Source organism: Poecile atricapillus, chromosome 1, assembly GCF_030490865.1.
Source record: "Poecile atricapillus isolate bPoeAtr1 chromosome 1, bPoeAtr1.hap1, whole genome shotgun sequence".
Classification (NCBI taxonomy): domain Eukaryota; kingdom Metazoa; phylum Chordata; class Aves; order Passeriformes; family Paridae; genus Poecile; species Poecile atricapillus.
Window position 1 is genome coordinate 33,686,682 of NC_081249.1, and position 26,933 is coordinate 33,713,614.

The window sequence follows — 26,933 nt, forward strand, 5'->3', positions numbered from 1 at the left end:
ACTTCAGCAGTTATGAATGCTAACCAGCCCCCATTTGCAGGAGAGAACTTGGGGGGTTTTTTGGCAAGGGGTGAAGTTTAGTTGAGTAGAGAGAGCCTGCAGCCAGTGGGTAGAGGTGGACTCCTTTAGATGGAGCATCGAAGCACTAAGGTTTGGCTCCTGCTCTGAACTGCCCTCTGGACAAGTCTGCCTTTCATCAAAGGCTTCAAAGAAATCCCAAGGAGCTCCCAAGCTAAAGTGAGCCTCTGGGAACACACTTTTTGATATGTGGATTGCTTTCCCTTGAACTCATCAAGATGTCAGAGAAGTTCTGCAGAAGCAGCACCTTAGTAATGAAGTTTCTCAGGGGGCAGTATTTGCTTGTATGTAAACCTGTTAAATTTATTTTAAGGCTTTAAAAACAACTGGGAAGTATTCATGCAAGTAGCATGCAGAATGTCAGGCTTGAACGCCTTGTTTAGTCCTACGCTTTTTGCTGCTGAGCCTCTCATGTAAATAAAGGACATGTGTTTTTCTTTGCAGATTATCCTACCAGCTCTCCAGTGCACATATTTTTCTCTTCTGTGGCAACTAGCTGCAGTTTCAGAAAATTCTACCAAGGTTGGTTGCTGATGTAATTTTGAAACTCAGAGTTGTGCTTATAGAAATTGAAACTAATTCTCCAGTTCTGAGATTTGTTGAAAAAGCAAGTTTATAAGAAGATAGTTTGTCTATTTTCATAAAGAAACCAAATTGAGACGTTTTCTCTCTATCTTCTCCTCCTTTTTTTTCTTTTAAACTGTGTGCTTTCTCAGTCTGCAGGAACAATGGTTCACCGCTATTTTTACTGCAAAACATGTGCATCAAATTCCTAAGGCTTGATGGAGATAAGGAACTTGTCTCACTGCCAAAGAGTTTGTAGTTTTCTTGTTTTAAGCAACAAAGAATATTCAATGAAAACTCCAGGACATTCTGTAGCTTTGTTTCTTTTTCTATTTTCTTGATTTACCTACATACATTTTCTGTCAGAAAGGTCAGTGAAAGTGGTAATTTTCTCATCGGTTGACTATTTACTTCCGTAATTTATAAAGTACCAAGCTCTAGCTGGTATTTCAGAAGAAAGTCTAGTTTCCAGAAAAGAAAACTCCTTTATGTTTTGTTTCATATGTGAATGTGTACCCTGTGGGGCTCCTCTTCATGATGATTTCTGACTTCACTGAGTGCTGCTTTGTCATTCTGTCCCCTTCCCTGGTGCTCCTGTGCATACAGGACAGGGCGCTGACACGGACATTTGTGTGAGAAATGCTAGCTGGTAGATTACCCACTTGGCCAGTGATTCACTGTCTATTCCCGTCCCATTCCATTCCTGTGTGGATGTCCACATCTCTCACTGCTCTAATGTGTTCTGCCTTTCACTCCAGACATGGTTAGCTCGACTTGGTTATGGGGCAGCACATATTTTAATTTGGCCTTTCATATGGGAGCAGATTTTGATTGGAAGCAGATGTGACAGCCCACTCTGCAAGGCCAAATCTGGATGTTGGCAAATAGAGAAGTTCCAAGAGCAGAAAAACAATATTTCATGGGCAGCAGGTCTGTTATTTCCCTCTTGCTCCTCCCCTAGCAGTGTTAAGGCGATGTATTGCCCCTCACCTGGTTCTCCTCAGCATGTCCTGGGATGGATCCCTTTATAAATGTAAAGCTGCATAGCATGAAATCTGGCTCTCTTGTAAGGGCATTCCTTTAACACTGATGGCTCAGAGTTCAGTGCAGTGCAGCTGGGACGTGGTGGAGGATCAGAAAGTCTTTTGGATGGTTGTGAGCAAACCAAATAGTCTCCCATGCTGGATTTATCTTAACGAAGAGTGGTGTCTTAAGTTTCTGAGTGTCAAAGTTAAACTCTATTCCCTTTGTAGTCATTAGGGGAGGAAGGGGGAAAACCAACTCCAGAAGGCAGTGCACACTGAATATTAGGTGGGATGGACCAGAGGTTTTTTATGACTCTGCTTCCATTGTTATCACTGCTTTATACAGATAAGATGAAGTGAATAAGAGAATACATGCTGCCCTCCCTACAGATGGAGAAACAAAGAGTTTGTGACTTGCTTAATTCCACTGGTCTCAGCAACTGTGACAGATGCAGTTGTTCATAGCTAGTAAGCTGTTCTGTGAAATGCCAGCTTCTTTCATCATGTCATCAGCTGTGCTATCTTAAATGAATAATATGAGTGGAAGAAAGATTCAACTGTTGTTTGTCCTGTAATTCTCTATTGAATCATAGTCTCTAACATATTGGTTCTTTTGTTTTTCCTAAATGGGTTTTTAGGAGACTCTTATTCCACTAAGCAGGGAACTGAGACGTTTCAGTCAGATTTGCACATGCTTCCTCCACCATAAGGAAAAAGATGTTAGAGAAAAGGTTTGTGTTTTTCTATCACTTAATGAGCATTTGTGCTCAGATGTCCTTTTAAATGCCTGCCATTTTTTTATTCCTGGTGTTTCATTCTATTAAATTTTTGCCATGTATTTGTGTCTTAGCAGAGAAATAACACATAAAACCACCAGAATTAAACTATTTATTTTAAATAAAAACCAAACTTATGCTAATTAAAATGCTACAAGTTAGTGCTTTAGTCAAGCATAGATTTGTGTCTGCATGAGTCCATCTGCAGAATCAAGGCCTCAGTCTGAAAATCATTGTGTTTTCTGATTAGACCTAGCAGTGTACTGGTTGGTATGATTGCTTCATTAATGTTTTGCTATGAATATTACTTAAAGAAATGGAGAAATTGTCCAGTGGTTCATGTGTTAAAAGAGGGGTATTTCAACATAATACAGCTCTTCTTTTTGCCCATGGAACTTTGAAAATCTTTAGGTGGTATTCATGTGTGATACTTGTATACACTGCATCTTAACGTACAAGTTTTTTAAGGATTTAGCTGGGGCATTTCACCACAGCTGAGGTAAAGAGAAATCTTCAGTTTGCAAGGAGGAAGTAGGATGGAAACTTGATTTTGTGTGATGGAAAGGCGAAGTGGAATTGGCACAAAATGTTTCTTTGGCTTTATTTGCGTGGTACAGGCCTTCATGATACTCTGTGACTGGTTGCTGATTTTGAGTCACCTGGATTCAAATAATAATGAAGAAGTAGTGGGACTCCTAGGATATCTTCCTAATACACCACTTCAGGAAAAGCTGTTTTCGTTTATCCAGGAACACGTTTTCATGGATGAAGAAGAGGAAAAAAAAGGTTAGACATCTTCATCACTGGAGAAACAATCTACCATTTTTGTTATCATTTTTCACTTGCAGTGAATGTATTGGGGTAAAGGGCTGGCCTTTCTTTTGTTATTGTTGTTTTGTGAGTTGCTTTGGTTTTTTTTCTGGTTGGGCCCCTTTACAAACAAAAAACCATATAATTCTTTGATCTGTACTTAACTGTGGATTAACCACAGGATACAGATACAAATTTACCTGTATGATGAAAAGAGCTGAAGTAAAGCAGGGCTGGGTGAGTAAAAGTGTTTGGTGGACTGAATTCCATGGTGTTGGAGGAAGGAAGGCCTTGCAGTGTTGCAGTGTGTCAGTGCATGGACCCTGCTAAGCCATCAGAGTAAAAAGCAAGGGGATTTTGATTTTGGGGCTGTGGGGGGGATTTCACAGAATTATAGACTGGTTTGGGTTGGAAGGGACCTTAATGATCATGTAGTTCCAAACAACTCTGCCATGGATGTGCCACTAGATCAGGTTGCCCATCCAGCCTGGCCTTGAACATGGAATGAGGCATCCACATTGCAAAGTGTCTCACCACCACCACAGTCAAGAATTTCTTCCTTATGTCTAAGAAATATCTGCCCTCTGTCAGTTTAAAACCATTCCCCATTGTATCACTACATGCTGTTGTAAGAAGTTCCTTTCCACCTCTCTTGTTGGCCCTGTTTAGGTACTTGAAGGTGCTGCAGGGTCTCCCCAGAACCTTTCCTTCTCCAGGTAGAAGAACTCCAGCTCTCAACTTGTTTTCATAGGCAAGGTGCTCCAGCCCTCAGAGCATCTTCATGACCTTCCTCTGGACTCACTCCAGCAAGTCCACATCCTTCTTATGTTTGGGGCCCTAGAGCTGGGCACAGCACTCCAGCTGGGGTCTCACCAGAGCAGAGCAGAGGAGCAGAATCACCAACCTTGCCCTGCTGGCCACACTGCTTTGGATGCAGCCCAGGACACAGTTGGCTTTTTAGGCTGTGAGCACACATTGCTGTCTTGCTGAGCTTCTCATCAGCCAGCACCCCCAAGTCCTTTTCCTCAGGGCTGCTCTCAATCCAGTGGGAAATAGTATTTCTATTATAAAATACTGCCTTTTTTCAAACACATTTGGATGCTCTATTGAGGTTGTAATTACAAAGGCTGGTTTCTTTTAGGAGTGTTTTGAAAATAGATTGTTCATTGTGGTTCTGAGGACAAGTTCAAGTGCCATGCTTTGAAAAAACAAGCATTGTTCTAGATTTCTCTGTCTAAGTCTTGTCCTTCAGCTATTCAGATGCAGTTTTGGGCACCAAACTTCCTTGGTCATGGTGCATATGCAAGAACTACTGATGGGCAACATTGCATGGCCAAAATTGCAACAGAGAGATAGTAAGAGCATCTGAATTAGTAAAGATACAGTAGAAAAGATTGCACAAGTAGGTTGTAGGGAGTTACTGAAGCAGGTTATGTTTCACGTTGTTTATGTTATGTATCTGAAACTGATAAAATTGATCCTGCTTTGGGTTAGATGGCCTGAGATCTATTTTCAAACCTTTATTCTGTGATGCCTTCAATTTCTCAGTTCTCCCCACCGTCATCCTATTGCAGATTCCTTCCTGAACAAGTGATTTTGTCATGCAATGTGTGCTTGTCTGTGTGCACAACTGACAGCTGTTTCATTCCATTTTAAACTTTAACTTTCACATACTTCTGATCAGTCATTTGCCTTATGTTTGTTTCTAGACCCAGTCCACATCAAAATTGTGGGTCAGAGACTGAAGTCTTTTGGTAGCTGATAACTTGCATGTGCAGCAGGAAGGAGAATGTCTTGGCTCTTGTGCTGCAAGAAACTTTCCCCAAGCACCTTTGCAGCACTGTTGGAATAGTCTTAAGAGTATCTGCTTCCCATGAGTTATCCAGCTAGTAACTAACTCAAATTCCAGACACTTAATATGTTCTTAATGCTATTAAGTGACTTTTCTTCCTTTCAGTCTTGTTAAGCATTTGGGGAATTTCATTGGAACTGTTGCTGACTGTGTGTGACTTTTGTAGGGTTTCCAGTGAGTTATGTACTACTTTTCTACCATCTGTTTTATTCTAGGAAAAAAAATGTGGTTGCAGTTTTTCCGGTCCTTTCCATTTAGTGTGTTGGTGCCTTTTATTCTACTTGCTGGTTCAGTTCTGTAGCTGTGAGCAGTGTTGTACTTGGGGATTCTGACTAGTAGAAATGCCAAAGTCCTGTGAAGATCAGAGAAGGAGACTGTAGAAGAAGACTGTTTCCACTGTTATCAGCTGCAGCTTTGAAGTGGGAATAAACCTGTGTCTTCTGATATACACAGGAATGAGTGCTGGCATCTGTTACTGAACAGCTGAGTCTGTGCTGTTTAGGTGAAAGTTGGTCATTTAAACTGAGATACCTTGAATAAAGTAATAGAACAAAGCTTCAATGCTTTTGTTTCCCTAGATCTGACAGAAGAGGGAAAGGATGAAACTTGCAAACTTGATGATTTGCACAAAAAGCGGAGTCTTCTGGCAGCATATTGCAAGTTAATAGTGTATAATGTGGTAGAGATGACTGCAGCCGCTGAGATCTATAAGTATTATGTGAAGGTAATATTTTGGATAAGGTTGTTTTTCCTATCAGTGCATTTTAGTTTTTGAAAGTGTCTCCAGTGCTTGTGAAAGGTAGGGTGTTAATAATGTTATGGCTTAGAGTCCTGGAATAATCACAAAAGGGCTGTAAAATCAATCAGGAATAGGGCAGATCTCCTCTCGGTTCCACAAAGGTACCTCACTGCAGACCAAGCAACTGGAAATTGAGGAGAGGACATGTCTGTCTGGACATCTGCTCCTCATCTTCTCCAGAGAGGTCACTGCAGAGCAACAATTTATGGCTGGAGGGTGATTAATGTATTAAGGTTCTCACACTGAAGTGGTCAGCTTAATTCATACAGCTCACACAGTGCACATGCAGGTGCCTGCATTTCACGAGTCCCAGGGTTTAGATGACCAGGGTTTAGTGGAGCATAAACCATTCTGAAGGGGGTTTCAGAAGGGCCAAGAACATCAGAGTGGGCAGTTTCCTTGAGTCAACTGACAGAATTTTGGAAATACCTGAATATGAATCTTGTTCTTTGCTTCATTGGCAAGCACTGGTAAAGTACAGAAAAGTCTGTTTTTCTCCTGATGAGGCTTTGCTCTCTTTAATGAATTACAATTAATTCTGAATTAAGAATTGACAACCCATTAGTTGTTAATACTTAACAATATCAGTGTAACTTTGATCCTCACATTACTCTTAAAGGAGCATACCATTACTTTACATACAAAATATTAGAAAAGATCCAGTTTTCATCTTTTAACTTACATGTTCTGATATTGGGAGTGTTTTAGGAACTTCTTGTGTCACTTGAACAGTCATGTGGTTTGTGTACTCCCAGTGCTAAAGAAGGGGAATGATAACTCTTAATTGTTTCGTTGCTGTTAATAGACGTACAGTGATTTTGGAGACATAATTAAAGAAACGTTAAGCAAGACGAGGTTCAATAACAAAATTCAGAGTGCCAAGACGCTGATTCTCTGTCTGCAGCAGGTAAGGTTAAGCAAGAGGCTTGGGGCTCATATAGCTGTATTCACAGTAAAGATTTTTACCTCCCATGCTATAATTATTCAAAATCATTAGGAAACCTAGTGACAGAAATTACTTCCTTTCTTGCACTTTCTGTGTGTATGTTGTTTTTGCATGTCATAATTAAAACTCCTTTCAAATCATTACATCTATTTTAAAAGGTGCTTTTGTCCACGATCTTTTGGTCACGTTTTTAATCTTCAAGTGCATAGTATGTTAGAACTGATGTGAGATTATGAAGTGTTTCTTGGGGCATAGTGTCTCCTAAGTTTAACAGATGTTAAGGATATTATGCTGTGTTTTATGGACTACCTTAATTCCTTCTGAACTTGAGATTCCTTCTGAACTTGAGGAACTCTAGATGTGCCTGTGTCTGGTCAGCTCCACCCCGCCCTGTATTTGCATTTTTTATTTTATTTTTTAAATTTTATTTATTTTTATTTTTTTAATTTTTTTTTTCCTGGAGGAAAATGGGTTACAGCTCTTCTGAAGGATCTCAGTTGCTGGAGCTTGCAGCTGCTGACTGATAGCCAGTTAGCTATTTTAGCAGCTGCTTTTGCCAGCTCTGCCCATGGCCAGAGCTGCTTCTAGCCTGGAGTCCTCCTGTAATCCAGAGAGCAGGCTCCTCCCGGAGATACTGACACATGAGCTTTGCTCATTTCACACACACTGCCGGGGGCTTAGATCTGTGAACCAGCCCTTGAAATCTGAGCTTAGATGAGTCTAAGCAGCATTTGGCTACATATATTCTGCTGACTTAGTCAGGACTTTGTGTTTAGGTATCACATAGACAACAGGCCCTTTTTGGCCTTTGCTTGACCTTGAAATTTAACAGGTTTATGAGAACAAGCTACTTCCATATTCCATTAGAAAAAAACCCCAAAGCACAGTTAATTGAGCTCAAGATGCGCTTTTGACCTACTGTTATCTCCAAAATTGGTCTATGGTGCTGCCAAACTTGCTGCTTTGTATCTGCACTGTGCTACTCTAAAAGCATCTCAGGCAAATTAGGCCTCTGGGGCTTAGTTCAGAAGACCCAAGGGGAGATGAGATCAATGGGACCATCATTGTCAGGAATCAGTTCTCTGTTTATGCATGTAATTTTTTATTTCTCTTTTTTGATTTGTGCCTGTCATATGGGTGCAGCAGTGTCCTTTGTGTCAGTTCCTTGTCATTGTTCCATTCAGTGCTTCAGAGACACATGATTTACCTGCTCTTCTGTGAGGCTTCTGTCTGTGTGAGGTGACTGTTGCATGCTGTGCCTGTCTCTCTGTCTGCCTGGTGCTTTGTTTGCCTGTAGGATTACCTGTGTTTGCTTATCTGAGACTTCTCTTGCAGCTGTTTCAGACACATGCAGAAAGCCAAGACAGCAGTAGTGGTGTGGACTTCTCCTCTCCTTCCTTTGCAAACATCAAAGAACTTGCTCGTCGCTTTTCACTAACATTTGGCTGGGACCAAGTGAAATCTAGAGAATCTATAGCCATGATACACAAGTATGTGCCATGTAACATCATGTTGTCCGTGGTCATTGCTTTTGGTAGTTGTCTGTTTTATCTGTTTTATTACTCTCTTCTTTTCTGTTTTTCTTTCAATAGGGAGGGGATTGAATTTGCTTTTCAAGGAGCGACTGGAGTCGATGGAAAATGCTTGCCTCCTAACTTGAGCTTTCTGTTAATCATCAGTGAATTTTCCAACAAGCTGCTAAAGCCAGACAAAAGACTAGTGTAAGTTAAGGTCTTGTACACCATCATACACCACTTGTGATTTCTGTCTCCCTGTACAAAGGACACTTGAACTTCAGTGTGGCTGAGCTTGCTCAAGGGCTCCTCAGAGAAAATCTGAAATCAGTCTATGCCTCAGGCTGTTAGTTTGTCACACTTGTTTAATTTTGTAGTAGTAGTTATTTTACATTGTACGTGCAGTAAGCATTCTAGATTTTTCTTATACATATTTGTGGCCACATATGGCAATTCTTCTAAGGAAAGGCTGTTAATTTGGTGGAAGAGATTTGTGACTTGACTGGTTAGTGGAGTGGCAGGAATGCTTTTCTGAACAGAAAAGTAAATCAAAAGATTGTGGAAGAAATAATGTACAGATCATTATTTTGTAATTACTGATTTCCACAGCTTCAGGTCTCAATTATGTAGATTCCATGAATGTAATTGGAAGAGAAATATATGCGACACTCTCTAAATACAGATATTTAAATCCAAGAATTTACTATTTACACAGTAAATCCAGTGGACCCATGTTTTACAGTGGTTTAAATATTTACATTTAATACTATAAGAGTGGTAGTTTTCTTTTGGCATCAGTGGAGTACTATGCACCTGAATGGAGAAATGTATAAGTATGTATCTCATTCCCTTCTTCACCTGCCTCAGCTCTGATCTTTTTTGAGACGGAAGTAACATTCTTCCTTCTGTTCGACTTTTAGCATTACTTCCTTAGTCAGGGCTGTTCATTTTGGAACTGGATCTCTGCACTTCAGTATTGTAGTTACAGATACTGTAAAAAACGGGCATTTCCATTTTTCTGAAAACATATTTGAAGACTTGGGGCAGTAAGACACATCTGCCTTTTTACATTTCTGAGCAAATCACAACAGTACACAAGAAGAAAGGAAGTCAGCAGAAATGGGCAGTCACATCTTTCTGAGCTCTGTGTAACTTGCTTCTTCCTGTGTCACTTTGTCTGAAATTGGAGGATAATTTCCATGGGAATCATCAACTGCGTTTTATGTAACATGGGTCAAGAATAGTAAAATGTCTATTTTCTTGTACTTCACATGACACAATTTATTAATGATTGCCATCAACACAGACAATTCATTTGAAAAAAGTGATTCAAAGCTGGAATGCAAAATGCAGAAGAAAAATAGTCAACAGACACAGATTACAGACCCTGAGAAACCTAAAGTGGATAATCTATGGGTACGGATAATTTCATTTGCTATTCTTGCATTTTTCTCAGATGAGAATCTTTGAGATCTGCTACTAAAATTTGTTTTCATAGAATTCATAGGACTTCAAGGATCATCTAGTCCCAACCCCCATGCCGTGGGGAGGAACACTTTCTACTAGACCAGGTTTCTCAAAGCCTCATCCAACCTGGCCTTGAATACTTCCAGGGATGGGGAGTCCAGAACTGCTCTGGGCAAGGCTGTTCCAGTGCCTCACCATGGCCACAATCAAGAATTTCTTCGTAATACCTAATCTAAACTCATGCTCAGTTTAAAGCCATTTAAAGCCATTTAAAGCCTTGTTCTATCGCTACATGACCTTATTATAGAAAGTCCCCCTTGTCAGCCAGCTCTCTTGTCAGCTCCATTTAGGTACTAGAAGGTGTTCTAAGTCCTCCCCAGAGCCTTCTCCAGGCTGAATAATCCCAACTCCCTCAGGCTGTCTTCATAGGGGAACTGCTCCAGGCCCCAGTTTGAACAGTTGCTGTATGACCCTGTCTATGTTGTCTGTATTTTAAAGAGTTGTAAGTATCTGTGGTGACACCCATGCAATAAGTAGTTTTCTGTTAAACCATCCTTGAAAAACTGTCATTTCATTTACCTTTTGGGAATAGTTTTTAATTAAACAAGAGGAAGATATTTAATTGTTGATGTGTCAGATCAAAGCTAAATCCTGATTTTTTTCCTGGGAGTATATTAAACCCTGTGATCAGAGGATATATTCTGGAAGTATATTCCTGAATGTATCACTTATACTTGATACATTCAGGTAGGTTTATTCATGGGAAAGTTTTGTGGGGAATAACAGAACCTAGTAGGGAATGCACTTGACTTCAGATCTTACTGCTTTGGGCCTTCCCTCTCCTGCTGGGAACAAATAGGAAACAATAAAATTCACTAGGAGGGAAATTGTAATTTATCCACAAGTACTTTCATACTATGTTTCTGGAATAACAGTTTCTATTCTGGGAGGCCTAAAGTGCCTTGCAGAGGCTGGAGATTATATTTCCTCTTAGAAATATTTAGGTTTAGCTCCGTCATAAATTATTGGATGGAATGTTTTAGGTCAACATTAACTTTGAGAAACAAACATCTGGTTATTTTCATTTTTCTTATTAATCGTGGGATTGATGTCTAGGTCTGTATGTTAACATATGTGAATGTACCTGTAACAGATGAGATACAGAATATGGGCATTTGTTAGAAAGGACTATATTTCAACACCATCAAAGTATATGGACTTTAACCCTCTCCCCTGTAATTGCCCAGGCTGTAGCAGTAAAATACCTGGCTTGTCAATTGCTCTGTGCCGCAAAATGCACACAAGAAATGAATTGCTGAATAGCAAGCAGCTTGAAGGGCCTGATTCCTGAATCAATAGGAGTCTTTCCATTGACATTGATAGCAGTTGGATTAGACCCTGAAACTGTAGTTACAATATGTGCTTGTTTGAAACCAACAAATTCCATTACCAGGGTTTCTTGATCCCTGGGGCCCCCAGAGTCCAGGACTCTAATTGTTTTGGAGTCAGTGCTTACCCTGACCTCTCAGCACTGGTTTTCTTGTTTTGCAAAGCAAATGAAACTTCTGATATTTTCCAGGCCACTCTTCTAATCAGGAAAAAAAAAAAAAAAAAAAGTTGCACAGGCTGGCGTTAAAACTGCCACTTCTGGTATTTGCTAAGGTGGGGTCTGTTTTAACAACACTGGGCTTGATTTTAAAGTGATGAACTGTAGCTGAAATGTGGTGAATATCCAGTTTCTAATCCTGAGTCAGACTTTGGTTTTCTTCTTATTGTTACTAAGTAGGAATGCATCAGAAAAACTTTGTTGGAAATGTCCTGTTTTTCAAATAGAGTGTTTGAAGGCTGCTTTTTTGCTCTAGGAAAGGTGATAGCTTCACCTGACATTCAGGAAGGCCCAGTGTCAAGTCTCTGGACTGAATCAGACAGAACAGGGATTTGAGACAATATTTCCCACATCCCATGTGTTGTCACAACTGCAGAGCTTCTGCAACTGCCACAACTGTTTCTTCCAGGCACTTGACATTTTAGTGAGAGAAATGAATTTGAGCTGATAATATAGAAAAATGGTTTAATTGGTTGTTCTTGTTTTTAATTTTGACAGAACAGGAAATCATGGTGTAAAACCCCCATTGCCTGACCTGTACTGTTTCCTGTACTACTGAATCATAGAGAATATATATAGCCTGGGATCTCCTTTGTGTTGCAGTCCACGAGGCAGAAAAGGTCACCAGAAGAGGTGAATCCTCGCAGAATTCTGCTATGTTCAGGTTGCTACTAGCAGCAGCAATTGGCAGACTTTCCCTGCACAGGAAACTATAGAAGCTGATGTAATTTTGTAATTTCTGTGGATCTCGTGTTGTTTCTAGTGCTAAAAACTACCTAGCTAGTACCCACAAAATGCTGAATTTTTTTTAGCTTTGAAGACATTTTCATTTTAAATAGGTATTTAAGAGATGTCAGGTATTTCAGAGAAAAACAGTGCCCTCTCTTCAACAGTTCTCTTTGCACCTTTGGAGAGTAAAGTGCCAATCCTTTCTTGCAATACCTGCCCCAGATATTGAAGAGAAGGACAGTGAGTTTCCTCATGCTTGCTTTTGTTTTTGTCCCAGGTACAGTTACTTACAGAGGTACATAACAGAGCCACTGCCCTGCAGAGGAGACGAATGGCAGCCCTTGGTCTGGTACAGAAACTCTTTATTGGCAAACGATGATGAGGAGAGCTCTGTCCTTGGCAGTTTGGGAGGGTGGCCCCCCATGGGCTCATCTAAGACATCTTCTTTTAAAAGGAAACTGTCTAATGGTATGAAAACTTCCCAGTTCTTGATCAGCTGTTTCTTTGTCTGTCTGGCAAAACTGCTGTATTTGCTGTTTTGCTTTGCTGTAGCAAATTTGCACATGTTAAAATTTATTTAATGCTTTGCATTAGCAGTACACAACTATGGTGTGTTGGATGTTGTGGACTTCCCAGTTTGAACTGTGGTTTTTGCCTTCAGCTTTGTTGTTGTTAAAGGTCCCTTGATCACTCAATAGCAGTAAGGTTGGGCTGAGGACTCCAAGTGAAGAGATTTCAAGATTGTCTGAATTGTGCTGTGTACTAATATCTAGCATTTGTCTGAGCAACTGAGACTGGTTGATTGCTTTTAATTGTTAATTTCAGGGCATTGTTGCTTTAGGCCCTGTAGATAGTTGAGACAGGAAAGGTATTTCTAGAAGTTGATTCAGATCTTTAGGCCAGATTATCTGGGCCAAATTATCATCTAGGGTTTTCCTTTCTGTTGAATATCTAGGGATCCTGTAAGATTCTACTCCTTCCTTAAAGAATTATAGTTAGGTGGGCTGCATGCATCTAACTATAGGTTTTGGCAGCATTCATGGACTGCCAGTCTGTAGTGAAGTATTCATTCACTGCATGGATATGGTGGGACTCAGTTAAAATGTAATAAAGTCATTATGAAAACAATTGCTAATAAAAATGCTAAGTGTTATGGACATATGCAGTTGTATGTGGAGGAAAGGAAATTTTTCCAGTGTCCTTTAGTTTCTTTTTCATTCTTTCTCATAAATCTTCTTTTCAGTGACTTGCCTTCAGAGAGCTTGTGTCCCCAAAGGCCCTCCTTTCTTGAGCATTATATAGACTCAGCAGTACTGATAGCAGTTATGGACCAGGGCCAAGTTCATAAATCTAGATTGCAAAAATGACCAGTGGGCAAATTAAATGGATTTTCTTTTAAGTGGCTTTTAGCTGTCTCCTTCAATAAAGGAATGCTTTGCTCCAGATGTCCTTTTGAGCTTGGCCCGATTGTTTCAGTGCTGTGGGGAACATACTGGAAATGTCCACCTCAAGACCTCTGAGGGTGAGGCTGAAGAATGACTGTGTTCACTCTCTGTTGCAGGCTCTTTGCCTGAAACCAGCCAGACTGAAGCAGCAAGCAAAGCCCCAGAACAGCAGTGTGCTTCCCAGCTTCCCTCTGCAGCAGGGAAAAGCAGAAAGAGGCTGAAGTCTCAAGAGATGCGCTTGCAGGAACATTTGCCATTCCTTTGTCCAGGAGGGCTGCGTAGAAGATACTGGTGAGAGTTTGATGTCTTACAAGCTCCTTCAGCTGTTCTGGCATTGACACTTGGGGCTTCTCTATCCACCTTCTGTTTTTTGTAATACATCATGAGCTAAGGGTGTGTGCCGCTCCTGTCTTTCTTATGGGCTGTGTCCCAAGGACAGGTTGGGGTTTTTTGTTTCCTTTGTCTAATATCTACATTTACTGCTTTCTCCTGCCACTGTCACAGGGCTTCTGTGCCTTCTTGGAGTAATATCAAGTGTGCAGAGAAAAAGATGAGGATGGAGGAAAGTTCCCTGTCCCACTTCCTGTGTCCAGATTGGAGATCTGTGGTGCTAGTTACTCTCGGCTGTTTGCTGCAACCAGACAATAAATGTTTTTTGCATCTCTGAAAATAAAAGAGGATTCTTGTCTCTGCAGATCTGCTATAAGCTACTGTGTACCTGGTGGCTTTCTTTTAGAGAAGCGTTGGTGTGCAGCATGCAGACATGCCAGAGTGAAACCCCACACAACTTGGATGTGAGAGAGCTGTTGCAGAAATAAGGAGTCTGGAGTCTATTTCTGAGCAATCAAAGTGCTCAGTTGCAGTATTTTTCTTTAATTTAGTTAATTTATTGAGGTCTTAGGTGCCATTTCCTATTAGTAGGTTAAAAGGTGAAACACAAATCCTGGGAAAATACATACTTTTCCAGGTTTTGGGACACCTGTTAAATGGGCCTGGTGAATATAAGTAAAATAGAGCAAAAAATTTTTAAACATGAAGGTAGTCCCTGTTTAAATCAGTGTTTTGTTTCTGAACTGCTTTATTGAAAATTCCTCAGAGCATAACCTGTTTCATACAGGGAAATTGTGGGCCAGTAACTTTAGGCTACCTTATATGGATATCAGCAGCAGATCTTACTATGTGAAATACACTGCCTTAAGCACACTTGTGCCATGTGCAGCCTCTGTTATGACATTTCTCAAGATTTAGCTATTTTGTTTGTTTTTCATTTCCAGTAAAGACGAGATTAAGACAGAAGATGTCTCCGAGGAGGGTCCAGCAGAAGACACAATTGAAGATGTTGATGTCGTTGGTACAGACCAGGTAAATCTGGCTGGTTTTCCAGCTCTGAGGACAGCTGTAGTTGAGGTGGGTGAATGTCAGGTCAGAGTCTCCTGGGCAGCTATATAGCAGCAAAGGGGGTTGCCCTTTTATGGCCCTTTTCAGGATGAGAAAGGGGGGATGCCCTCTTCCCTTTCCAGCTGCAACTGTAGTTTCCTCCTTCAGCTTGATCTACATTTTAGAGGCAATCCTCATTGGAGCATCTAGACATCCTTAGGTCATTCATAAGGATTGAATGTCACTTAGGATGCATTAACGAGGAGGATCCCCTTTCTTTTTTCCAATGCTGTGAAGACTCCTTATTAAGAGCCATTTGCTGCAGTTGCTTCGTGTTACTGACACATTGCAGACATGGCACTGCTGCATGGCCTGCACGGAGTATCTGCTTCAGCAATGGTGTCTGCATTGTGCTCTTTGGATTGAAAGACTTGGAATGTGTCTGATCACTGGACAGCCCTGGGCTCTTGCTGCAGTATCCCATGTTACTTGCCCTTTTCCAGTCAAGGCTGTTGGGCAGATTAAATTGTGCCTGAACAATCCGGGAATTTGAAGGGAAGCATGAAAACATTGTGGGCTTGGAGTGGCAACCAGCATAGCCAGGGGCTTGTCTCCTGGGCACTGATTGCCTTTGGGATCCAAGTTTGGCAGAGCTGCAGCTGTCTGTCTGGGTTTCAGTTCAGCCCTGGACTGGATTCTTTCAGCAGGGAAGCGCTTTCACCCCTAGTTCCAGATGCCTTGCTGTCCCAGTGGAGTTGGCAAAAACTGATGCCTTGAGAGGCTACCTAGAACAGAGGCTAGACAGAGTTAAAAGAATGAAGTAGGTATTTATTAAAAGGCCTTCAAAGGATACACCTTGGGCAGTACAAGAGCCTGGCTGTGGCTACACCCAACATGGATGATGGGTCATGTGTTTTCACACTTTTATAAGTTTGGGTCCATTTACAGATTGGGGTTAATTGTCCAATTACAGCTTCAGGTTATAAAGTCCCATCCTCCCAGCTTGCTCTCCTCAGTTTGCTTGTTGTTTATACTTCTTCGGGCATAAAGCTGCAACAGTGTCCTTGGTTTTCAGCTGGGAAAGGATTGTTTTGTCTAACTACACTGTGAAGAGAACTTGCTAACACTTTATATAAAGTTCAGAGTTACATACTAATGCAGTACAGAATCTGAAAAATATGAAAGCTAAAATTTAAGGCATCACTTTGGGCCTGTGGAGTGCAAGGGCTCAGACAGGATGTTGTACATCAGGGGCTTGTGGAATGATTGTACAAAGAAAGCGGGGGGAAAGAAAGGCTGTGATTTTTCCTGTGCTGCAGCTAGTCACAACCCTTCTGCCCCCTAAAGGTTTCTGTGTCAGCCACTACAGGGTGCTGAGCAGTTCCTTCAGGTTTTTCTCCTGTATTTTTCCCTGCTCTCTGCACTTCAGAACATAACTCAGTGTTTGGCAGACAGTATTTTTCCAGTGAGTCAGGCAACCCCTTTATTTCCTGTGACTCTGGTTGTCTGGGATCTAACAATCACATTCAGACTTCACATGATTTTTGTCTTATTTAAATGACCTTTTGCTGTAAAGTCCAGCCAATGTTTTTTTAACATATGGTGGGCTTTTCTTTTTAAAGAAGACTAGAATGAGAAAAAAGGGACTACTACCTTTTCTTTCAGTCATATGCATGTTAAAATGTAGAGTTTGGCCCACGTACTTGAAACAGCTCCTACTGAAGATAGATAATAGAAAAATTTAACTCCATGGACAAAGATCAGAGCCATAAGAAATTGCACTACTTATGCATCATGGTGCCTTTTCCTGTAGTGCCTTTTCTGGGCTTTTTGGGGCATGGAAATGCTTCTTTCCTTTTCTGGAAGCTGTAGTTTTTTATAAGAGCTGGCTCAATGGTTAGATGCTACACTGTTACTGAGATTATGGGCTCTTACATGGGGTCATAGTAGAGGACTGACTTAATCTCTTTTTTCTTGTGATGTAGGACAATTAAGACACTGAGGATGAACAGAAGTGAAGCATACGCTATGTTTTTCCTGCAAATCGTTTAACTTGTCAATGTGGTGTGAGAGCACCAACTGAGGTGGCAGGAGACATGGATCAAGATGTCTCTGTGCCCATGGGCATCCACCCAGAACCAGTTTGTAGCACTATGGTTGGCTTCTCACCATTGCTGGTTGTGGGTGTTACTGATGTGGCTGCTGCAGTTCTAGGGTTGGGCCTTCTGAGCATCATCACTCAACTGCATCCTGATCCTTGATGCTGCCTTGGAAAAGCTTGCAGCTGGGGGATTGGAATCAGGGTATTGACAAACACTGAATCAAAGACACTGAAACAGGTGAGACAAGCTTGTTTGAAGCATGTGGGGACAGTGCTGTGCTGGCCATGTTCTTCACTGTTTGAGATCTGTGTGTTTCCTTGCACCTGGTGCAGGGGAGAAAGGAGTCCAGCTGTGAACACTGGGACCTGCTGGGTGATGGCAAGTGCCATTTCCTGCCTGTAAAATGGAAAACCTGCATCAATCAATCATCTGAAAGTACTTCTGAATTCCAATGCTTAGAGGTCTATAAGCATCAGGACATTTTCCTGGGGAGCTTGTGTCAAGGCTTAAAAGTAACAAAGAAACAGTGGACCAGCTGACTATTTTCCTCTGGAAGAAGTCCTTTGTACAGTGATCATGTGGTGTTTACTTGGAAAAACCCTGGAAAGACAATGTAAATAGACTGTAAATATGGCCATTCAAAAATAGGGGATTTTTGCATTAAGAATTTGGAAATTATCTTCACTCAAGGGTGTTGCAGTGGCAATAGGCTGGGGAGTGCAGGCTGCTTTCCCTGACCCTTCTCACTGCTACCTGGAATTGTACATTGAAGTAATCATAGCAGCTTTATTTTTAATATATATATATATATATATATATTTTGGATTGTAACTGTGTAAAATAAACTACAGAACTATTGCTATGGAATGTGTAAGTGATACTCCCACACCATGTCTGGAGAAAGAATGGCAGCAATGTGTGCTGGCCTTTGCATTTGTTGTGTTATTCCACAGGCTGAGCATGGAGATGAAGATGGAATTGAAAGCCATGACTGTTGCCCAGGTATTGGTTACACTGAAGTGGCCACAGTGAATCCATGATTTTCCTCGTGCATAGTTGTGTGTGCAGGCTGACACAGGGGAGCTACCACTCCCCACATCATGTGGCTCTCAGGCTTCCCTATGATTCCATCAGTAACTGCCCCTACCTGGATTGGGGACTGATGTTTCCCTCATCCATCTGTGCATGATTTGTGGATCTAGGCCTAAGCACTCACCAGGTAAGCAAAATACAGCTTGACTAGGAGAACAGTTACACCTGGAACTACATCAAGCATATGGACACTTTAATTTTTGTAACAATGGGCTGGAGATGGGAATTACCCTGCAGAGGCAAGGTCCAGTAATCCTCACAAGCTCATGTATTTTAAGAAAAAGGACTTCTACAATAACAGGAGGGTATGTTCTACTTAGGAAAGAAGGGACTTAGCACAGGTATAATAGAGAGAAGGACTGAACATGTAGTTCATTAAATACAAAGTGTCAACAGCTCTAGGTTCTGCAGAAGAGATCGACTCTGCACCATAGTGCTGTGTGACAGATGTGTCACTGCATGCTGGGAAAGTCTGTGGCTGTTCACTGCCCACTTACATGCCCCCTTCTTAAGAAGGGTTTTAGGGTAGGAAACATCAGATGTTCAGGCTCATCCTCTGGAAAGGCAGTTGGCCATCCTGTCCCTGAGGGAAAAGAGCTTAACAGAAATGCTCTATCTTTACTGTTTAAAAGCCCCAAAGCAAATTGGGCAGTTAGTGAAAGGTATCCAGCCAATCCTAGAGAAATGTGACATTAGTGAGTCTCTATTATAACTGGAATAATTAACCAAAATCCTACAAATGGTATTAAAATTACTTCACCAGCACTTCAGCAATGAGTTTCTTGTGTAGGAGTGTAGGTTTCTGCAGGAGCTGGTGTGAGGAGTTGAGCACAACAGGTTTTTCGCAGCTGCTCAGCAAGTACTCTTTTTTGGACGAAGGAAAACCTGATAGAGGCTGTCTGCTCTGCATATGCAGCTTGTTGTAATTACCCAATCAGACTGTATACCTATCCTATGGTGAATGGTTCTTTAATAGTAAGACATAAATTGTGTGCAGTATGTAAAAATTAGAACTGTTAAATTACATGTATGAAAATCTTTATTTGAAAATACAAACATGTTTTTTAAACATTTTAAAAGATCTACACTGCAACCAAAAAAATAACTTACATCTTTTTGTACATTTTTTTCCCCAAAAAAACCTGTTTAACAGTTAAGAGTGAGGCAACAATTTCAAGCTGCTGTGACACTGATGAATATCCATGGAATGTGTCAATAGCAAACAAGCAAAGGGGAGGACAGACAAAAGCACTGAATGCCCGCAACAAATTAGTGCACATCACTGATCAAGTAACATTTATACAAAGGATTTAAAAAAAAATTGGTTCCTTCTGCATGAATTAACACACCCATTTTGGATCAAGTATGAACACTCAGACTTCACTGTTAAATAATCTTTTTATGATGACCATCAACAAAAAGACAGTTTAAAAGGGCATGCAAAATTGAAGTTGGGGCAAACAAGGACTACACAGAGTAGAAAAACAACTTATCTTGGGTGCTCACTTCAGTGTATTCTAATATGCACAGCTTGTCAAACAAAACTCTGCTTGTAAATGAGCACTGAACTGCACACTCATTGTCACGTCTCTTCCTTGCCAAGGAATAAAACCTAAAAGAGGGCTGTCTATGAGCATGAGCACACATGGCAGGTGTAAATTGTGTCCTTACCTCCCTAACCAGGACAGAAATACCTGTTCACAGGTGAGATGGAGATGGTCAGTGCACCACACATCAACTTCAAGAGAATTATACAGTTCTCTTAAAAACAGTAGATTACTTTTCTCTTAAGTCAAATATTGTTATTCTTCCAAAAAGGAATTATGCAACATCTGTAAATAAATATTTTAATCTATTTTACAAACGATAAACTATTGAATAAATACAAAAATTTCATCATTCCATATAAATGCACTTCTTTTACTTAAAAGGTAGTGTAATGATTAGGTATTTTTAGCACAAAACTAAGCTGACTTCCTGGAAACAAACCTCACTGAAACATATCAGTGTGTAGCAGACCTGCTGCAGACTGTCCCTTCTCTTCTGCAAGTGCTGACCATAAGTAACCTCTACTCAAAATCCTCATCATAGTCATATTCATCCAAGTCTACATCAGCCAGATGGGAAGGCATTTCAAAAAATGGTCTTTTCTCCATTTGGTACTTTAGAACACTGGCCTTCTGATGGTCTACAGGATTCAGTTCTGCTTCATACCTAGAAGCAGACAAAAAAAAAATAAAGTGAAAGAGTCTAACTTTGCCAGGGAGTGCCTAAGTATTGGAACACTAACATGGCAGATACAGGAAGAACATGCTTTCCAGTATTTTGTAATAAAGAAAGATAATCAGAACAGCACCAGGGTTCTGTAATAGTTCCCTGAATTTAAGTTCGCTTACTCTCCTATTGCATGCCAACTCTCCAGTATGAAATGCAGCTCTACTGAAACACTGCTCCAGTGGAGTACTTATAAGCTAGAAATAGTCAAATGCAAGACTTTAAGTACTTGCCAGAAACATCTCAAGTTCTTTTCAAGAAAGCTGAAGTGAGGCTTAGTTAGGAAGAATGAAATGCAGCTGCAGTAGGTATGATAAAAGAGAAGGAATACTGGACTGAGGGTCTTACTGCCATGTGCATGAGCACCAGGAAGCAATAGCAGCCATGCTTTTAAGCAGATGCTGAAAGCAGAACCCAGCTGTTAACCCAGAAATTATTGATAACCACCTGCTGCTGATGCAGATGAATAGATGGATAATGAAATGTAAGCTTAACTAATTCAAGGCAGTGAAGGCTGGTATTTAAAAAAGGTTAGCTTCAACACTTTAGGTGGGATCAATCTATAATTCATAGCTTCTAAAAAATCCCACAAAGTCTCTATGGAGATTGTAGCAGATTAAAAAACTGACCATTTCCTGGGTTAGGGTGACTCAGGTCGTGCGTATATTCCCAACCACTACTGAATTTCATCACGTTTTTTTTTTCATCTACTTAACAGGACTGTGCAGAGAATGAGCTTTAGATACTGCAGTTCTTGTTATTTAAAATTGCTTTATAAAAGCATTATGTGCTCATCAGTTGTTCTTTCAGAGAAAGACATAGGGCAAAGAAGAGTTAAATACTAAGAATCCACTCTGAACAGTAAAATAGAGCAGGACCTTAGGTTTTTTCCATGAGTTCACCACTGATTTAAACAGAAAGCAAAAGTCATCTGAAAGTTCAATTAACCAAGTCACAAATTTAAAAACAAGAGCTTGTAAAGATGCATATTCTAGAATAAGAGTTTTGGCTCTCACATGTATACTTGGTAGTCTCATACACCAATAATTACATATTTTTGAGAAGGATGTGTTTTTTAAATGAAGGATAGTGGTGGTGAGGCTCTACTTTACTAGAGGATTCATATAAATGGTCCTGCTGCATTCTTACCCGTCATTCCACTGATCACTTGCTGCCTCTTCTGCTACCAAGATATCATATTCTTCAGCAGCATATTTCTCCCAGTCAGAGACCTCTTGACTTTCACCTTCACCATCCTAAACAAATCATGTTACATGTTACACAAAACAGTATTAATTGCTAAGCCCATAGCTGTAAAGACTTTTAAAGCTTCACACTCACCCGCAACATAGAAAACTGATCCTTCTGTTCATGGTCAAGGTATTTTTCAATGTTGAAAAAAGTATCAAAGAACACATTTGTCAACTTACATCGCTTTAAATCATGCAGAGTAATTTTTCCTGTAAAGAAGATTATGAGATAAGATAATTAGAGATAAAATTATTAGAGCTGAAGTTACCCTTTCTCAAAAGTGGAGGAATCAAAAGGTACATTATCATTACTCAATCATCACTGCTCAACAACATTTGTCACTGATCCTGAAAGCAATGGGAGAGATGCAAACAGATGAAATGCATACCTAGAGGTGTGTCCTTCAAAGTGTACAAAACTTATAAATGGTTCAGATTTTTTTCCTTGCTGTGGTTGTCATATCCCACAGCCTGTCAGTGTGTTGGAGTGAGATGCTGTCTTACCTCCCTTAGCTATTAAAAATCATTTAAGGTATTAGTTTAAGCTTCCTCAACAGATAAAAGTCTCCAGTGAGTTAGCCATTCCTTCCCAAGGAGTGCTTGGGTAGCAGGTAGGAATGTCCTATGGCAGCAGCCCTCTCCCCTGACTTGAATATATGACAGAGATGACAGTGTATGACTATGCTTCATACAGATGAATTTTTCATAGAGTCAAGATTGCCACACTTGTCCAGTCTGATCAATATTTACTGCCTGAGAGGAAAGCTAAATGCTCAGAGGTGTTTTGTTTGATTTTTACAGTGTGATACTTTAAAGACTCAAATCAATGGATGTGTTAAGCATTAGAAGTATTTGTCAGCTTGCTCAGAAATGTTACCTTATTTCAAAGCTGAATATTGAAGCTTCTGCAGAAAGGCTAAAAAATACGAGATACACAAGGGAAGACAGATGACTATCCTTAAAGCTCTCCTTTATTGATTCAACTGGAACACAGACAGTCTTCCATTGTTAATCAAATAGGAACTAACTGAAGATGTTTTGGAAGAGTTCGATAAAAGCCAGACTTGGAACTCAGTATTTCCTCAGCATACTGTCCCAGCCTCTAACAAAGTGTAACTCAAGGACATCACAGGGAAGCAAAATCCAAGTTCCATTTGTACATGGTTGCCACACTTGCATCTGTCATGAAGGGCCCCGGTGTGTTCTGCCTGGCTTTTAGCTGGTGCTCCAGAACGACACAAATCCCCTGTGGCACCTGTGCCGTATCTGTCAGACCCACACAGATGTCTGATGCACTATGCCATCTCAAGTGGCAGCAGCTCTCCACAACCAAGCAAATGATTTGAATCCTAGTTACATAAGCTCCCAGTTTAAGTTAGACTCCTATATTTGGTTCATTGATATGCTCTCCAGTTTCCATTTATTGCATTTATGGGAGCTTAGACACTTAACACTCATGTAGATGTCTACCATTGTCTCTCAAACACCAACAGAACAGGAGTAGAATTTAAGTAATCAATTCAGGTCTCCAAAAATTAAAGTTTGCTTTTTTGTACAAAGAGCATTCCATAGAAATGATATCACAGTTTAGGCATAACTTTATGAAAGTGTCTTCTTTTGCTTCAAAAAGTGAAACATGAGTTTATGCTGCTAGTTTTTTGTAATAGAAAACCAGAAGATTTTTTCTTAATCCACCTTTTAAACATAGTTAAGTTTTTACAAAAAAAAAAAAATATTGACTCTTCTCAACTGGCTTTCATTCTTGTTACCCTGAATAACTCATCTTGGCTGTGTTTGATAGCCTTCTTTTATCATCCTCATGACATAGAGGAGATACATCAATCTTGTTTTGTTTTAAATGCAGAACAGAAATATTATTATGAATGATTTTCAAAATAATAATGTAAGACTGGAAGGGAACTACTGAGCTCAGGATTGTGAGCAACCATATAACAGAAATGTGCCTCTCAGAGCTTGCCTCACTTCATTTTAAATGCCCCCTAGCCCCCAGGCATAACACAATGTTGGTCTAAGACTTCATTCCACTGATACTAGGGATGGAGCTTTCAGATGATTCACACTTAACACTCCTTTTTGTTTTACAATTTTTTTATCTGTATTTAGAGATGTATTTTCACTAAGAAAATCCATTTGAACTTGTTTAAATAAGAATATCAAGCTTTACATTCTAGTTTTCAGCCATTTCAATTCTCTCAGCATGCAAAAAAATTGTATCTCAATAAATGATAAGTGTCTTTTAAAAAAAAATAAGCTTCTTGTAATTTAAATATTCTTCATACTAGAAAGAAAGTAAGCACAACTTACTAATTTATTGTCTAACCATAATTGTATAGAACATGATGCTCACTTCTTAATATTTTTTCAGGTGTAAAATGTAAACTGAAGTTTCATCACCTAAAGATGATACAATGTCAAATGCAGGAGAGTAGAATGCAGCTCTAGAAAAGTTCAGATGGGTGTAAAAAATACCCAAAAACTCAGAACAGTTTATTATTCTGTTAATTTTAAGCCTCTTGTCATGCATTTCCTAAGGGCAGCTTAGGCTTCTAATGTAAAATAAGTTTAAGAGGTCTAAGAGACAAACACTGTTTTGAAACGGTTCCCTCCAGAGAAACTCAATTGAATGAGCACTGGAAGAGGTGAGAAATGAGCGAACCATCAAGAGGTTTCCTGAGAGCCTCACCTCAGCTAGATAGTGACAAGGTTTTACTTAAGACTAAATGTTGCTACAAGCGCAAAATGAAAGCTGACAAGGAATTTTAAAGCAGCGTATTAAATTTTAGTATGGAAAGAATGCCTGCCTGCTGTTGGAAGACTGATCAATTATTAAGCTTTGACAGACTTCAGTGAAAAGACAACCTCAAGGCATTTTATTTGTATGACCAACCAAGTGCTCTTAAGGCTACACTAACTCCTAAATCCAGGGAAACACAAGTTACAGATGGAAAAGGAGTTAATTACCTTCATGTTGTGGCTTTACAAGATCCAGCATCTGGCACAGACAGTCTTCAAATGGCAAAGGTTCTATGGCCATGTTATCTAATTTTTGGCACTGTTCTTCATAAAAATATTCCAATTCATACATAGACAAAGCACCATCCCCATCAAGATCCATGCAGCGGAACCAGTATTCGATGCTGAAATTCAGTCATTAACAGCAAAGAGACAAACTTACTACAGAATTTCAAGAATTCATGTTGACTTTTTCAAAGGAAAAACTAGACTTAAGAGCACATTCCACTAATCCATGGAAAGTCATTAAACACCACTTACTGTGATAAGAGTTGCTGGTATTTGCTATGCCATCCATTAGTGCATTTGAAAACACATTTGTTAATGGTAAGGAGAAGACATGGTTTTACATAAAAACAAATCAAGGGAGACAATGAAAAATTGAATTGTGCATGAAAACTTCAATATTTTGGGTATGTTCCCATATTGAACAAGCTAGTGACGTATCACATGATCACATATCAGTACCATACAGCTAATAGTAGCTGCACAGCTTCCCAAAGTTACTGGCATCATGAAACAGCTGCAACATCCTTAAAATATGTCCCTGTTCATAAACAGACCACACACACAACTTATGAAACAATAACATTGAATTAGCCTCTTAAAAATCACTAAAGTAGACTTCTGCAGCTACAACAACAGGAGACACTGATAAACAAGGATGGTGCAAAGAACTGGGCAAGTTTTCCACTCATGTTTTCATAGTTTAGCTTCTTTCATTAGAGTTGCAGCTGTTCACCAGTGGTCCCCATTTAAAGGCTGGAAAAACAAAGTCAGTTTTTATTTCTGCTGAAACAAATTAATTCTTACCTAGTTGGTGTTTTCTTGTCCTCTTCAGATATCAAAAACCAGACGAAATCAGCGTAGCTAATCTTCCCATCTTTTTGTGCTTTTCTTCCTCTTGAAGGCCAATGAGGAAAAAGATAGAAAATTCATTTTAGAACACCTAGCTTTTACTAACCAAAATTAAGGATTGTTTTCCTTGTTGGTATTAACTATTTACTCCTAAACGATCCAGTGTTCATAAGGTGTTTAATTGTTAATAGAAGAGCCATCTTGAATAATTTTTGATGATATATTATATACAAGTACATATGCTTTTTAGAATTTTTGTTCAAGTAGAAGTGATGAGAACTTAAAAGCTTGACAGAACTCCAGTAGCTAAAAGTTTTTGAATGAAAACATGAAGATAAAAATGAAAGAAATATCCAGGAAGTAAGTGTCCATGGCAAGAACATAACTGTCTGTTTCTACTCTCATAACTGCAGCAACCAAATAAGTTGCACATAGTCAACCTGTCTAGTAAAAAGTCAGATTGGAAGTTCCTAGACATACTACATTTCAATAATGAAATTCATTTTTTGCTGTTGTGTCTTCAAGATGTCTGGGAAAATATGGTATATGTTTTGTCTTGCCCAAGAGACTCAGATAAAGGAGTAAGCTCTAGACATATGCCTGATAAATCTCTCATTTCAGCTTTTATTTCTGTTTATCAGTTGCTTTCCATCTCAGATACTGTGCTAGGAAACCTTTCAAAAGTTAATAAAATGCCATAAATACAAAAGAGGAAGTCAATCCCAAGGGGAGAAATGAAGAATAACTGTCAAAAATCTGAATTAACTCAACTGGAGGCATTTTTGTAAGTTTATTGATGCAATAAGCATTGATTTTACAATTAGTACTTAAAAGCTCAATTCTCCTTGGACATTTTTCAGGTTTGAAGGATGGAAAAAGAATGATGATAACATTTCTTCTTTCTTCATTCCCAGTCCTGCTAAGTCATACAATATCCAGTGGCCAGTGTTCATATGGGTAAAGAGAGTGAAGAACTTGAACTTTGCCAAATGTTCCAAGACCACTCCAGTACTACTAGAGTTTAAATTACAATACTAAATCTTGAAATTCACTGCTCCTTTGTGAGGGGGGCTATCTTGTACCCTTGGAATACCACATCATTTAACAAGCAAAAATTAAATTGGATTTAGATCAGCATAAAAAAGAAGTACCTTGTTACTGCTCCTGAGAAGATGCGCTCTATCATCCTAGTTGAAATTGCTGTGAAAAGTTAGAAACAGTGTCAACTCTATGCAAGTTATTGCTTGCTTTATATTGTGTTGTTGAAGAGTTTACTGGAACTCTTATATACACAGATAAGTGAGAAAGATCAAGTGCAGTGCTCATTAATCCCTTT

At 39.7% G+C, this 26,933-nt stretch overlaps 2 protein-coding genes across 5 annotated transcripts in view; one reads left to right on the forward strand and one right to left on the reverse strand.

Annotated features, from left to right (window-relative positions):
* LOC131574862 (cohesin subunit SA-2-like) overlaps positions 1 to 17,952 on the forward strand; it is a 58,125-nt gene extending 40,173 nt beyond the window's left edge. Inside the window, exons 23-33 of one of the 3 annotated variants that reach the window (XM_058829677.1) lie at positions 523 to 600; positions 2,306 to 2,398; positions 3,061 to 3,229; positions 5,684 to 5,829; positions 6,710 to 6,811; positions 8,186 to 8,340; positions 8,443 to 8,571; positions 12,444 to 12,634; positions 13,728 to 13,902; positions 14,886 to 15,018; positions 16,974 to 17,952. In XM_058829677.1, the coding sequence (XP_058685660.1) occupies positions 523 to 600; positions 2,306 to 2,398; positions 3,061 to 3,229; positions 5,684 to 5,829; positions 6,710 to 6,811; positions 8,186 to 8,340; positions 8,443 to 8,571; positions 12,444 to 12,634; positions 13,728 to 13,902; positions 14,886 to 15,018; positions 16,974 to 16,982 (1,380 nt within the window). In that variant the 3' untranslated portion in view covers positions 16,983 to 17,952. The remainder of the gene's footprint in view (positions 1 to 522; positions 601 to 2,305; positions 2,399 to 3,060; positions 3,230 to 5,683; positions 5,830 to 6,709; positions 6,812 to 8,185; positions 8,341 to 8,442; positions 8,572 to 12,443; positions 12,635 to 13,727; positions 13,903 to 14,885; positions 15,019 to 16,973) is intronic. The other 2 variants (XM_058829678.1, XM_058829680.1) reach the window with 2 other exon arrangements.
* Positions 17,953 to 19,253: 1,301 nt separating this feature from the next.
* PPP2R3B (protein phosphatase 2 regulatory subunit B''beta) overlaps positions 19,254 to 26,933 on the reverse strand; it is a 45,547-nt gene continuing 37,867 nt past the window's right edge. Inside the window, exons 9-14 of one of the 2 annotated variants that reach the window (XM_058829681.1) lie at positions 26,749 to 26,797; positions 25,553 to 25,642; positions 24,689 to 24,864; positions 21,798 to 21,916; positions 21,606 to 21,712; positions 19,254 to 20,396 (exon numbers count right to left, since the gene is read on the reverse strand). In XM_058829681.1, coding sequence (XP_058685664.1) covers positions 20,252 to 20,396; positions 21,606 to 21,712; positions 21,798 to 21,916; positions 24,689 to 24,864; positions 25,553 to 25,642; positions 26,749 to 26,797 — 686 coding nt within the window. In that variant the 3' untranslated portion in view covers positions 19,254 to 20,251. The remainder of the gene's footprint in view (positions 20,397 to 21,605; positions 21,713 to 21,797; positions 21,917 to 24,688; positions 24,865 to 25,552; positions 25,643 to 26,748; positions 26,798 to 26,933) is intronic. The other variant, XM_058829682.1, reaches the window with a different exon arrangement.